Below are 14,533 nucleotides of genomic sequence, written 5' to 3' on the forward strand. Positions count from 1 at the left end.
CCTAAACCATTTCTTTTACGTTGAACACTTGATTCATGCTTAAATTAATAGCTTCTACCTGCCAAAGGTTTTACACTGAAAGAAATTAGAGAAAATGTGATCTGATGCCTTAGCACACATTAGGATTTTTTTCTGAGTACTGTGTTTTTCTTACAGGTGTAATTTCTTATTATATTTCATTTAGGCAAGAAACAATAGGACTTATAGATTTTGTTTAAATTGAATATTCATTCAGAATAAAACTTAAGCACAAATTTTCTAACATATTAGTGTGTATGAATGTTTTCTCGTCTTATCTTTCTAATATAGTAGCTGTCTATCACAAAAGAGAGCTTTGTTTACCTTCTGCTACCAATTAGTAATAAATTTCAGACATGACACTTTTATTTGCTTTTGTTTTCAGAGTTGTGGTGATCTAAGGGGGTTATTAAAAACATTTTTCTATCCTCTAGAACTGCTCTGTGGAATGGCCTCTCACTGGGCCTTTCATCCCATTCAGCATGGAAAGAGCAAAGGCACCATAAATTTCATCTCAGTATACTGGATGAGAGGAATAATACTAAACAGATCATAATTTTATTGTATGTGTCTCCTAACACACTCCTAAAACAGCTGCAGAGGGGGCAAAACGGTCAGGCTGCTGTGTAGACCATGCATCGTCATAGAGCTGTGCATGTGTGCACACATGTGCAATCAGGAACTGCTGCTCTCCCAGCTACAGACCCCACATCTGTGTTCCAGTGATCAGAAAGATAGCATCATAACAGCAGCACATGATGCTAGAAAATTTCTGAAGTGTGGTTTCACCTCTCATTCTGCCAGGCAATTGGCTGCGTGACCACAGACATGTCTCTTCCCCTCTCTGGGCCTGTTCCTCAACTGAACAACAAAGGGATGAGTCAAACAAATGTTGAGGTTCTTTCTAGCTCTGAGTCCAGGAAGCCCTGTGCTTCTGCAAAAGGTAACAGCTATTGAGGACTGGTTGCACCCTAACCACCCAGAAGCCTGCTTAAACTGCCCATTCTGGCAAGGAAGACTGAGCACCCCTGGCTACCCATACCGCCAACTTTGCCATGAGCCAAATGACATGCAGACGTCATAACTGTCAGCATCTTGTGCTGCTGAGGTATGAATAATTCAGTGTCTCAGGGAAGCCTCATTATCTGCCCGTGGTCACCCTGAAAAGGCAAGAGACAGCTGGCAGGGGAGCATTTGCACGAGGCCCAGTTCATAGTTCCAAGTTCTTTCTCATCTTTCAAGGCCATGTGCGGCTCTTCCTGGTTGCCTTGGCCATGCCTGACAGGCTGACATCCAGTCACTGCTCATCAGGAAGAATGTTCACCAGGTGGTTGCAGGTCTGAGCAGCCTACCAGTCTGCCTGGTGGCACCAGAGGGAAGTGCCCATTAGACCATGAAAATTCCTGCAAGGTCCAGTTCTCTGTGCCTGAATGTGGAGCCTTTTTTGAGTCAGGGTGATGGCACTGGGGAGGAGGGGGATGAGCAGAAGCTAAGATTTCTTGGTCATTGAGCTTCTAATATTAAATTATAGCAAGGTTTAAAAGAAGAATATAATTAGAGACTCCAGTAACAATATCTTGCAATTCTCAAGTAAAGCAGTATTTTAAAAATAAATATTATTCTGAGGCGGGGCCAAGATGGCAGAGTAGTCAGCTGCTTCCAGTGGACCCTCTTACAACAAAGACCCAAAAAAACAAGTAAATTGATTACATGTGGCAATCTGGGAGTTCTAAACATCAAAGGCAGAGTTGAGGAACTGGACTGAGTGGCAGGGGGAGGGAGAGACGGTTCGGAAGCAGCGAGGAGTTGCCAGACCAGACCTGGCGAGAGCCTGAGCCCTTCAGGCCTGAGCAGCTCATGGGTGAGCGGTGAGGCAGGCAAGCAGCTATGCTCAGGAGGCGTATTTTCCACAGTGGGAGAGACCCAGCGCCAGAGAGTCTGCACGGCCACCCAGAACCAGTGAGAAGCAGCCCTGGACCGGCGAAAGATAAGTAATTGTGAACGGTTTACCATGCGGATCAAGGACACCCCCATCGGGGAGAGATCTGTCTCCCATTTGCCTCCACGCTCCCTGCTCTGCACTGGGTTCCGGACCAGCTTCAGCAATTGCCAGGTCCCCTAGGCCAGAGGTGGGATCCATCGCACGCCCAAAGCCATTCTCCCTGCCTTGGGGAGTGAACAGATTGACAAACAGTGGAAGAAATGGACTGCTGGCTCCTCTGGGCCAGGAGCCCAGGGTAGGCACAGCTCCTTTGCCTGGGTGCTGGCGTGGGGGATCCACGGACTTTGGGTGCCCTTCCCCCTGGGTGGACTTGTGTGGGCCCATCTCGGCAGCGTGGGCCCTCGTTACCACAGTATGGTGGGGTGTGTGCTGGAAGTCTGACTTCAGCTGTTTCAGCTGTGAAGTGGCAGGTTCTTGACATTTGACACTGCTCTGCTCACTGGGCAGGGTCTTCACCTGCCCACATCGGGGGCCTGGGGACTGGTGGCTCCACCCATGCCACCTGGCTGCCTGCAATAGGGGCCCATGGGTGGGAGATGCCCCCTAGTAGTTGCAGCCAGCAGCCCTCAGTGCTCATGGTCCCGCTGCGGAACCCACCCACCTACACACTCTAGGGAAGAGGGACACACCTTCTTCCTGGACACTCAGGGGCGGCCGTCAGCCCCCTGCCTTGCTCAGAGCGTGTCTCCCTGCTGTAGCCAGATGCCTGTGCCTACATCAATCACCCATGCCTGTCTAGGACTGTAAGTGAGAGCCTACACCACACACTTGGTGGTTATCTACCTGAGCACCTCAGCTGAATCCATACAGGAGGAATGGGAGGACTCCTGAGCTCACATACCTAGTAACAGATCTAACCATCTGGTGACAGGACATTACAGCTTCAAAGTTGCCAATAATCAAACTAGCTCATACAAGCAGCCTATCTGGGCATATCAAAACAAAACAAGATGTTAGGACACAGTAAGCAAACATGAAATAAATAAATATAATAACTTACTGATGGCTCAGAGACAACAGTCAATATCAAATCACATAAAGAGGCAAGCCATGATGGCTTCAGCAAGCTCCCAAAATAAAGAATCTAGAAATTTTCCAGAGAAGGAAAATTTCTTGGAATTACCAGAGGCAGAATACAAAAGATTAATATACAGAACTCTTTAAGAAATTAGGAAGGAAATAAAGCAAAACGCAGAATACACAGTAGAGGAAATTAAAAAGATTAGAGAAGAGCATAATGACAAATTTAACAGGCTGCAAGAATCCATAGAGAGACGCAATCAGAAATCCAGAAGATTAACAATATAACGTCAGAATTAGACAACTCAATAGAAGTATAGGAGCAGAACTGAGGCAATGGAAGTCAGAACCAGTGAGAATGAAGATAAAGCACTTGACACCAACTTATTTGAGGAAAAATCAGATAAAAGGATTTAAAAACTGAAGAAACCCCAAGAATTATGTGGGACTCTATCAAGAGGAATAACCCAGGAGTGACTGGAGTACCAGAACAGGGGGGGCTAACAGAAAATACAGAGAGAATTGTTGAAGATTTGTTGGCAGAAAACTTCCCTGATATTGTGAAAGATGACAAGATATCTATCCAAGATGCTCATCGAACCCCACATAAGGCAAATCCCAAAAGAAAGTCACCAAGACATATTATACTCAAACTTGCCAAAAGCAAAGATAAAGAGAGAATTTTAAGAGTGGCTAGGGATAAACGAAAAGTCATCTAAAAATAAATATTATTCTATAGCTCCCTTTGCAGAATAAACTTCATAATTTTTCCGGGGGGTGGGGAGGGGTGGTGGATAAAACCAAAAGATGAAAATACAAGAATGTGTTACGTGATTTGACCAGTCAACTAAATGGACAAAGATGATTACTGGTAACTAAAACCTCTTACGTCTACATTCTGAGGAAGATAACTGATATGAAAGAACTGTTCAAACCAGCTTCCCTGCACATTATCCCATTTGCATATAACAAACGAAATCCCTACACACAGTCACCATGGCAGCCAGCCCATATTCTCCTATGCTCCCAGAGCTGGTAGTAGATTTGGGCAAGAGGTGCCACATGTGAAGTGAGGGCTGCCCTCCCCTGGTACTGCTTTTCCCTTAAGGCTTTCAAGTGTGTTCTTGTCTCCTGGGTCACATATGTGACCACAGGCATGGAGGCATGTGCTGACTCAGAGGGACAGAGTCAAGAACAGTCAAGGTGGACCTAGGGTGAATGAAGCCACAGACATATCCTTAGAAACTAATTTCACATATTCTCATTATTGTGTCTTTGCCATTTTAGCCCCATGGGGAATTGTGCTTGTGGGTAAACACCTCTTTTGCACCAAGATGTACATATTCATTCCCATTTACTAAAATGCAGGGAGAAAAACGCAGGACTATAGTTGATACAGGAGCCCGGGTGGTACAGCGGTTAAAGCACTCATCTGCTACTAACCAAAAGGTCAGTGGTTTGAACCCACCAGCTGCTCCATGGGAGAAAAATGTGGCAGTCTGCTTCTGTAAAGATTTATAGCCTTGGAAACCCTGTGGGGCAGTTCTACTCTGTCTTATAGGGTTGTCAGGAGTCGGAACTGACTGAACAGCAATGGGTTTGGTTCGGATAGTGGATACAATGGAGCTCCCTTCAGATTCCCATTTTAGAAAAATGCTGCTGGAAATATTGACTGTTCCCTGCTCCCAGCTCTGCCCTCAGTAGAAACTGCCCTCAGCTAAAGGAACCGCCTCACCTAAGGTCATGTCCCCTCCCAGAGGTGACATCCAGCCAATGAGTGGCTGGTGAGGAGATACAATTCAGTACAACTCTGAAAGAGCTTCCCAACTCTTTTTTTAGACCTTGGCTGAGGCTTCTGTTGCAACTGTCTCCCTTGCCCAATCCTGCCTTCCTTACTTCCTTCCAGGTCTATCTCCTGAGAGAACTCTCCAATAAACCTTTCACATGCAACTCTCAGAGTCAGTCCTCAGGGAACCCAGTCCAGGATGAGGATTAATGAACACAAATGGGCTAATCAAAGCTTAGCAAGCCAAGTAAATTCTGGGTTAACAATTTTTGACAATTGCAGTATGTTTTCCAGTATGGAGAAGAAAAGTACCATTTCCAATTGTATTCCTGTATTCACTCTGTATTAGAAGATTATTAAACTTTTAAAACAGAGAAACATGAACGTATTTAGCACATAGTCTACACGTAAGAACTGCAGAGAAGAATAACTTCACATCTGGTAAGATACCTATGACACACAAGAGGGACCAACTCTTCAAATGTGTATCTTAAAACATTAGTTAGGCAACAGAGCATCTGCTTGCCCCTGGAGCTCTATTTAAATGAGGGTTAGCCGACAGGTGCCTCTTACCTCTAGGACTAGCCACAGCTGTCCTCCCACACAGTGATCCGCTTTGTAAAACATCCCATAAAACTTTACAACGTTGGGATGATTAGGAAGAAATTGCAAAATGTTGTATTCTGCCTCGATTTCTTCATCCATATCCTAAAAAGGATTAACAAAAAAGTGCATGCTGGATTAAATCTAATTACTGTGTAAGAAAGGATACAGATATGACATCATGGTCAAGTAATCCCTTGATAAAGCATATTTACTCTATTTTAGAATCTTGGAAATACCTAACAATGGGCATTCAAATCCTAATTATAACCTTCTAATTATTATATCAATAAAATGGCTCATTATATTTTTTCTTTAACAATACTACTCTAAATATCTTTTTTTAATTTTCAAATGTCTGCATTTTCAAAGCAGTTAAGGAGACTAACTCAACACAGACTAGGCAGCCTATAATCTTATCATGCAAAACAGGGTACAGCATTATCACCTCAGTGGTCAGTGCTCTGAAAGAAGCCATCAGCCTCAAATGATCAACTATCACGAACCTGGGTCACCCTGTAACAGATGAAAGACCAGTCCCTGTATGAGCTCAGGTGAGTGAGATGCATCACTCTTTCCAAGGGGAGAACTTCTGAAGAGACCAGAGGTCCAAAACACAAATCAACAGTAAAATGGACATGAGATAAAAAGTCAAGGAAAATTTTAATTCCAAGTGAAGTCCCCTCCACTTATTTGAGCCGATTAATCATGACCCATTTAGAGATTTCATGCCAGGTTTCATGAAAATTATCTCTAGAATCAAGAAAAGAAGTTGAAAGCTCAATGTGCATGAAACATCATATTGTTATTATAAGTAGCCACAGTTACTTACGCTGATTGGATCCAGAATTTTGACTGCGGCCAGGCTCCCATCTTTCTTATTTGTCACCTTGTAGACCGTACCGTAGGTGCCTTTGCCAATGGTCTCTATAATTTCCCAGGTATCCGTGGGATCTGGAAGTGATTCAAGTCCAAGCATGGTGGGGTTGTAGTGAAATAATCCATACAGATGTTTCCTGGTGGGGAGAAAAGTTTGTTATGTGCAACAGACTCTAGACTGGGGGCAATGGGCTTTCAAAGCGAGAATATTTTTATTTCTCAACCAGTGACTTTGTGGTAATTTTTATCTTTCCTCTATTTTTAGGTAGATGAAAAAAGATTTTGAAACCTCCTTAAGGAAATGAGAGTACAAGATAGAGTGGAGGAATAACATAACTCAGAAACATCCTGAAAACAAGATTCTAACATTAGAGATTATATATACACTTCAGGAGGAGCAAAAGGGCAAAGACGAAGCTCCGGTCGTGACCACATATCATCATTCATGATGCTGCTGAGTGGTGGCAGCTGCTGCCGCTGCTAGGGGATGTAACTGGAGGCCAGAAGTCTAAGATCTTTGCTCCCAGGATATTGTACCTATGACCAGGGCTCCCTAATGTCATTGGAAACCAGTCCCCAAACTCTATGTGCAAAGTCTGGGTGTCCAAGGCATGCAGCAGGCGTCAGTCAATGCTCAGCACGCACTGATGACCAGGTCCTGGGGCCTGCAAAGATTAGCCAAGCGCAGGCCCTGTGCACACAGCAATAGCCTAGTGTGGGCATCCCACTGAGGGCTGAACCAGGACCTGCAAACCCACTTTGCCTCAGCAGTACTCTATTTAATAAGGACACAGTCCTATGGGGGTTTAGTACCAGCAGCAAGCTCGGCAGGCAAGCAAAGTCACCAAAGACAGATGCCACGAAAGAGCTCCTTCGAGTTCTGTTGTTCCCCGGGCTGGATGAGGGGTCCCAAGCCCAGTCTGCTTCTAATCCCAGGGGAAGGGTCACCAAGTTCTAACAGAAAGAGCCATCAAAACAAACAAACAAACCCATTGCCATCGTGTTAACTCCGACTCATAGCCACCTCACAGGACGGAGCACAACTGCCCCATAGAGTTTCCAAGGAGAGCCTGATGGATTCGAACTGCCAACCTTTTGGTTAGTAGTCGTAGCACTTAACCACTACGCCACCAGGGTTTCCGAAAGAGCCACAGTGGTGTCCAATTTCTACACCATGGTTTAGTGTCCATCCAAGGTGAGCACTTTTACCTCATGTGGGCATTTCACCATGCACTTCTAATTATTTTCTAGATGGCATTCTCCTAAGGCATAGCCTTTTAACCTGGCACAAGGGCCCATTTTTTATGCTTGTTCTTTCTGATGGGGGCATTTCAAAACTATTGAAAACCAGTAGAAAAAAGGAAAATCCTAGTGTCTGGAGCCAGATGGGACCCTGTCTTTCCAGAGTACACCTGGCAGGCATACACGCTCCAGAGGTACCTGCATCCAGCACCCGAGAGCCCAGGCCAGGCCCACCCTGAGCTGACGCACTGACCCCCAAAAGGTTTCCTTGTCAAGTAAGTCCTGCCTTTCATCTGTTGGTTTCAAGATTCTAGTGAACGCCAACCTTCCCTCCTGGTCCGTGTTTCACAAAATCAATCTTTCTCACAAATTTTGCCGTATCTGTACATTGCCTGCACTATATATTTGTTACTACTTTTAAATTACTCACTTTTTTTTTTTTTTTACTTAAATAAGTGTATTTTAACCAAAAGCAAACCAGTTGCTGTTGAGTTGATTTCAACTCCTGGTGACCCTCTGTGTGTCAGAGTAGAACTGTGCTCCAGAGGGTTTTCAATGGCTGACTTTTTGGAAGTAGATGGCCTGGCCTTTCTTCTTTGGCACTTCTGGGTAACCCTGAACCTCCAACATTTGTGTTAACAGCTGAATACTTAACTGTTTACACCACCCCAGGACTCCAAAATGTATTTTAAAGTAGTTTTATGTCACTACCCCAAGTGGAAAACCAGTATCATTTGCCATATATCAAAATTAACTGCACAACGTTACTATGTCAGAAACAATAGATTATTATGCAAAAATCCAGCCAGACACTGTTGCCCAGAGGGTTCCAAGCTAAGGCTGCTCTCTTTCTTAAAAAGGGAGGTCATCGAGGGATGCGGAGGAATTAAAGACTAGCACAAACAGTTTCCGTGATACAGCCAGAGGATCTGAAGGACAACTAGTGAGGGAATAACTTTATCACTATATGACTTGGATTCTTTATTGTCAGATCCCCAAAACTACTAACACCTTGAAACAGTGCTCTAGGTTTTGCTTCTGCACTAGCAAAAAGTAGGACCAGTTTGGGGCGCTGGTCAGGCTGGACAGATTGGGGAGGGCAATGATGATCAGCTGCCAATGGGTCCCTACACCCCATAGGCAGGTACACCTGAGCGTGGGTCAGCGCTAGGACACAGTATCGCTCAAGTCAAACTGCCTGCATGATCGTGGCTCTGCCCTTACCAGCTGGGGGACTTGGGCTAGTTACTCTCTCGGTGCCTCGTTTCTTCATCTGCATTATGATGCCTACTTCTGGGAGCTGCAATGAGGATCACAAGATGATGATAAAATGAAGCGAGCACAGTGAGTGTCACCTGTTATCACAAAGGCACAGCATAAGATCTGCTTCAGAATAAGCAAAGCTTTAACAAACATGTTTTGTTTTGTTTTATTCAAAATACCGTTTTGTTTTATTTCACTTTTAACCACTAAATGAGAACTAAATTAATTTTACTCCAATCAGTTATTAGTTTCAGACAAATGGCTGGCATTTCGTGTGTGCAAATGAAATAAAATCATAGACTGTGGCCCCAGGATCTTGGAGTCCACTGAATCAAGTGGTTTTCTAACAGTTTTTGGCCATGAAACCCATCTGTTACATTAAACCTTACTTAGGATGCGGATATATAAGCTGAGAGAAGTGGTGCAGCTCTGGCTGAGGCAGGTGGGCAGCCAAGCATCTGGCTTGTGCCCCTGTAGGAGCCTGAGAGGGTGAGCAGCCATCTAGTTTTTCCAGGACTTCCTCAATTTTAGCACTGAAAATACCACATCCTGAGAAGCCCCTCAGTCCTGGGCCAAGCAGGATAGTTAGTTACCCTGGCCGCTAGGCCTTCCGAGCATGGTGAGCCTTCTTAGAACATTGAGAAAAATTACTGATAAAGCCGGGGACAGTGGTGGTTCAGTGGCTGAATTCTTGCCTTTCATGCTGGAGAACTGCGACTGATTCCCAGTCAACACACCTCGTGCACAGCCACCAACAGTCTGTCAGTGCGGGCTTGAGTGTTGCTATGATGCTGAACAGGCTTCAGTGGAGCTTCCAGACTAAGACGGACTAGAAAGAAAGGCCTGGTGATCTACTTTCAAAAATCGGCCAAACTCTATGGATCACAATGGTTCGATCCACGACTGATCATGGAGATAGCGTAGGACTGGGCAACATTTTGTTCCATTGTGCATTGGGCTGCCATGAGTCGAGTCAACTAGACAGCACGTAACAACACTGATAAAAACCACCACCTCCCCTAAGCCCATGATACAGATAAAGAAACTGAAGCCCAGATTGGTGGCACAACTGTTTAGGGACAGCATAGGAACAGGAATCCAGGCCTTTTCCAGGCCCAATCCCATGACCTTTGATCATAGACTAGAATGAAGAGAGTTAGCTTGTTAACACCGGGTTATCCCTGACCAACTCCTCCAAATATTGAAAAGTTCTGTGGGAGAAACACTCGCAATCACACAGAGGCTAAGGCCCCACTTAAAACACTCACCTTCCATGGACCTAATAGACAGCATCTCTGCTCCCCCTAAAACAAGAGCAACTCACCCAGAGGGCTGTATATACTGTTAGCACCAGTGACAGGGAAGTGCAAGGCAGACTGATAGGGTTTTTGCTGGCATGTCCATCATGTACTCTCTGGTTATCCACAGAACAGGTTAAATAACGGTGTAATGGAATGAGAGCACTGTTACCAAGGTTGCCTGTCCTTTCTCTTTAAAATCAATACTGACTCTATAAACTCTCTGACAATTGATTAAACAGCCCAAACAGTGGCTGCTTATACAGCTCTATAAAGGTAGTGATACCCTGGTCTGGGGAGATAGCAGGAGCCAGGCCTTCTGACAGCTGAAAAGCCACTCCCCGCCAGATGTTTGCCTTGATGGCAGACTGCACCAGGAAAGAGCCAGGAATAGTTTGAAGTGAGAGGAATGACCCCTTGAACCTTGTCCCAGAATCCTCAGAAGTCCCCCACGTGGCATCTGGGCTTCCTGCAGTCCCTGAAATAGGGGTTTGTTATGTATTAAATTGTGTCTCCTCTCAAAATATGCATTGTAATCTTAACCCCTATACCTGGGTGTGATGGTCAAGGTTGTGTGCCAACTTGGCTGGGCCATGATTCTCAGTGGCTTGGCAGTCGTATGATGTTGTGATCACTTCCATGATGAGGTTTGATATAATGTGATCACCTCCATGAAGGGATCTGCTGTGAGTAGCCAATCAGTTGAAAGGGAGTTTCCCCAGGTGTGTGGCCTGCATCGAATATAAGTGGACTTGCTGGCAAGGCTCATGGGCTTTTTGCTTGCTCTGGATCCTGCAGCTGGCTCCTGTTCATCTGACCTTCAGCTCTTGAGACTTGAGCTAGCAGCTTACCTACAGTCTTGCCTGGTGATCTTCGGAGTTGTCAATCTTCGCAGCCTGTGAGCAACAGCCCTGCTCTCTGACTTGCCAATCTTGGGTTTGCCAGCCCCTGCAGCTACGTGAATCAAGAGGAGCCTTTATTCTGACTCAGGGACTTGGGACATTCCAACCTCTACAACCGCGTGAGCCATTTCCTTGATATGGATCTCTCTATATACATATATTTATGTGCTTTGCTGGTTTTGCTTCTCTGGAGAACCCAGCCTAAGACACTGGGATGTAATCCTGTTTGGAAATAGGAGTTTCTTTATGTTAATTAGATATACCCTAGTAGTACATACATACCTTTTGCCGTCGAGTCAATTCCGACTCATAGCGACTCTACAGTACAGAGTAGAACTGCCCCATAGGGTTTCCAAGGAGCAGCTGCCAGATTTGAACTGCTGACCTTTTGGTTAGCAGCCGAACTCTTAACTACTATGCCACCAGGGCTCCTACCCTAGTAGAGTGGGTTCTAAATCTAATCACTTCTCAGTTATAAAAAGAGCAGATTAGACACAGAGATACGCATACACAGAGGAAGACCCTGAGGAACACCAAGGAACCAAGGAACACCAAGGACTACCAACAAGGAAGCAACTGATATGGCAGAGACTCTAATCTGGACTTTTAGCCTCCAGAACCATGAGAAAATACATCTCTGTTCTTTAAAGCCACCCACTTGTGGTATCTGTGTTACAGGAGCACTAGAAAACTAAGACAGGGCTCTGTGTAATTATTCAGATATGAAATAAAAGGGTGACCTCAAGAACCTAGAAAACTTAGGTTACACAGGTTATACTCATTGAGAGGCGAATAAAAGGACTCGGTCTATCTAGGCAGAGGTGGGGACAGTAGATTCAGTGCTGGGGAGGCTCATGCAAAGTTTGCAAACCCATCAGAAGTCCTATCTGCCTGGATGTGTCTGCTTGTGAGGTTGCTCTGAAGTGAAGACTGGATGAACACTCTTCTTTTCTGCATGCATCAGTGTTATGTAAGTTGATGCTGCAAGCAGATTTCTCATCAAAGTCACTACTTGCTCAGAGCAAGATTCCGATGTCCCACATTATTACTGCAGCATCCAAACCCTTCCACTACCAGAAGCAGCCAAGTTATTAACAAAGCAAAGAGGACATCACCTAGAAAAGATATTCCTGTTTAGTAAATAAGGATAATGTAGCTATTAAAGGAATATTTTCCTATCTTAGTGCACATACTGGAGCCCTGGTGGTTCAGTGGTTAAGAGCTCGGCTGTTAACCACAAGGTCAGCAGTTCGAATCCACCAGCCACTCCTTGGAAAATCTATGGGGCAGGTCTACTCTGTCCTATAGGGTCACTATGAGTCGGAATCGACCCGACAGCAATGGATTTGGTGCACACATCAGTATTAGCCAAATATCTAGAAAATACCCAAACTGCTCATTACTCGAGCCATAGTCTAGATAGACAGATGGGTAGATGGGTAAATAGATATAAAGTGAAACTTATCCTTGTAGTAACACAATCTCTTGGAAGTTAAGAACAAGGGTGTTTTTCTGGTTTTTGTTTTTTCTTTTTAGAAGGCAAACTCCAAAAGGGTAGAGACCACGTCTCTTTATTGTGGTTGAGAAAGTAGGCCTTAATAATATCCTTTTTGCTGATCACTACAAGTTCACTGAGCATGACTTCTGACTGCTACAAACAGCAAGGAGAAGGGCTTTTATCACCTGGAGTTCAGCATCAGATCCGTGTTATACAAAGGGGTGACTTCCACATCAAACATTACACTGAGGTGAGAAGTTTCACATGTAGCTGTATACTAAGAGAACAGCCACTGCTTTATCTTGTCAGGATTGGATGTCTAAAGACTTCCGTAGGAGTTCTGGTTTCAATCATCAGCAGAGGACATACTTTAAAAAAATAAGCCAGGAAACACTCCACAACTAGACTCTGTCAACCCTTATAACACAGAGGTTTAAATTCCGCAGACTTCTAACATCATGAAAAGAGAGAAAGTCAGACATTACACTTCCTGCAGATTCCATTACCAATTTACAGGAAGAACAACATGTTAAACAACACCATGCGGACGCAATAAGCAAAACCCAGAAGACTGTAGGGAACTCTGTAAGTCATGACCCAGTGTCTTCAGGAAACAGACTGCAAATAAAGAAAAAAATAAATTGAAAGGAGTAACCTCAGGATTAAGAGAATCTTAAAATACATACCAAATATGAAATAAGATATAGATTCACACAAACAAGCTGAAAAATTATAACATTTATGAGATAACTAGAACACTAATTGGATATTTGATGACATTAAAGAAGTATTGCTAGGTGGCACAGTTTGTGCCTGACTACTAACTGAAAGGTTGGCAGTTCAAACTCACCCAGTGGTGCCACAGAAGAAAGGCCTGGTGATCTGCTTCTGTAAAGATTACAACCAAGAAAACCCTATGGAGCAGTTCTACTCTGTAACACAAGGTCACTGTAAGTCAGGATCAACTCGGTAGCAACAGGTTTGGTTTTGGTTATTGTCTTAGTGATCTAGTGCTGCTATAACAGAAATACCACAAGTGGCTAGCTTTAACAAAGAGAAATTTATTTTCTCACAGTCTAGTAGGCTAGAAGTCCAAATTCAGGGCATCAGCTCCAGGGAAGGGCTTTCTCTCTCTGTGGCTCTGGAGGAAGGTCCTTGTTATCAATCTTCCCCTGGACTAGGAGCTTCTCCACACAGGACCCTGAGTCCAAAGGACGCGCCTGGCACTGCTTTCTCGAAAGTATGAGGTCCCCATGTCTCTCCGTTCGCTTCTCTCTTTCATATCTCAAAAGAGACTGGCTTAAGACACTACCTCATCTTGTAGATCTCATCAATATTACTGCCACTAATCCATCTTATTATGTCATAGTGATAAGATTTACAGTACAGGGAAATCACATCAGATGACAAAATGGTAGACAATTGTACAATACTGGGAATCGTGACCTAGCCAAGTTGACAGATATTTTGGGGGGGACACAATTCAATCCATGACAGTTATCATTTAGGAGGAGCCCTGGTGGTGCAAAGGTTAAGAGCTCGGCTGCTAACCAAAAGGTTGGTGGTTTGAATCTACCAGCTGCTCCTTGGAAACCCCATGGGGTAGTTCTACTCTGCCCTATAGGATGGCTATGAGTCAGAATCGACTTGGCGGCAATGGGTTTGGTTTATCATCTAGGAATACTCACTGAAATATCTATGGGTGAAATAATAGGATGTCTGGAATAACACAAGAGAGGAGAAAGTAAGAAAGGGTATAAATGAAACAAGGTTGGCCATGGGGGGGATAATTGTTGAAGCTGTATACATGGGGTTTCATTATTATATTCTGTTTACTTTTGTATGCTTTTAAGTTTCCATAATAAAAGTTTTTAAAAACTTCTGTGTAGTTAATGTACATCCATGTAAACTCTGATGTTCATATGCATGGTGATTGCCACCTCCCTGATGGGTTTCCCCACCACTACCCTGGATAATATTTTTTAAAGTCTCAAAGACTCTTGACTCTTGTAAGCTAGAAAT

General features: G+C 44.2%; 1 protein-coding gene across 1 annotated transcript in view; it reads right to left on the reverse strand.

Moving 5' to 3' along the window:
• Positions 1-6,755, reverse strand: part of MYO3B (myosin IIIB) — a 532,652-nt gene extending 525,897 nt beyond the window's left edge. Inside the window, exons 1-3 of the mRNA XM_012555289.2 lie at positions 6,694-6,755; positions 6,262-6,445; positions 5,400-5,534 (exon numbers count right to left, since the gene is read on the reverse strand). Of these exons, the coding sequence (XP_012410743.2) occupies positions 5,400-5,534; positions 6,262-6,445; positions 6,694-6,755 (381 nt within the window). The remainder of the gene's footprint in view (positions 1-5,399; positions 5,535-6,261; positions 6,446-6,693) is intronic.
• Positions 6,756-14,533: the final 7,778 nt, after the last annotated feature.

This window comes from Trichechus manatus, unplaced genomic scaffold, assembly GCF_000243295.1.
Source record: "Trichechus manatus latirostris isolate Lorelei unplaced genomic scaffold, TriManLat1.0 scaffold00037, whole genome shotgun sequence".
Taxonomy (NCBI): domain Eukaryota; kingdom Metazoa; phylum Chordata; class Mammalia; order Sirenia; family Trichechidae; genus Trichechus; species Trichechus manatus.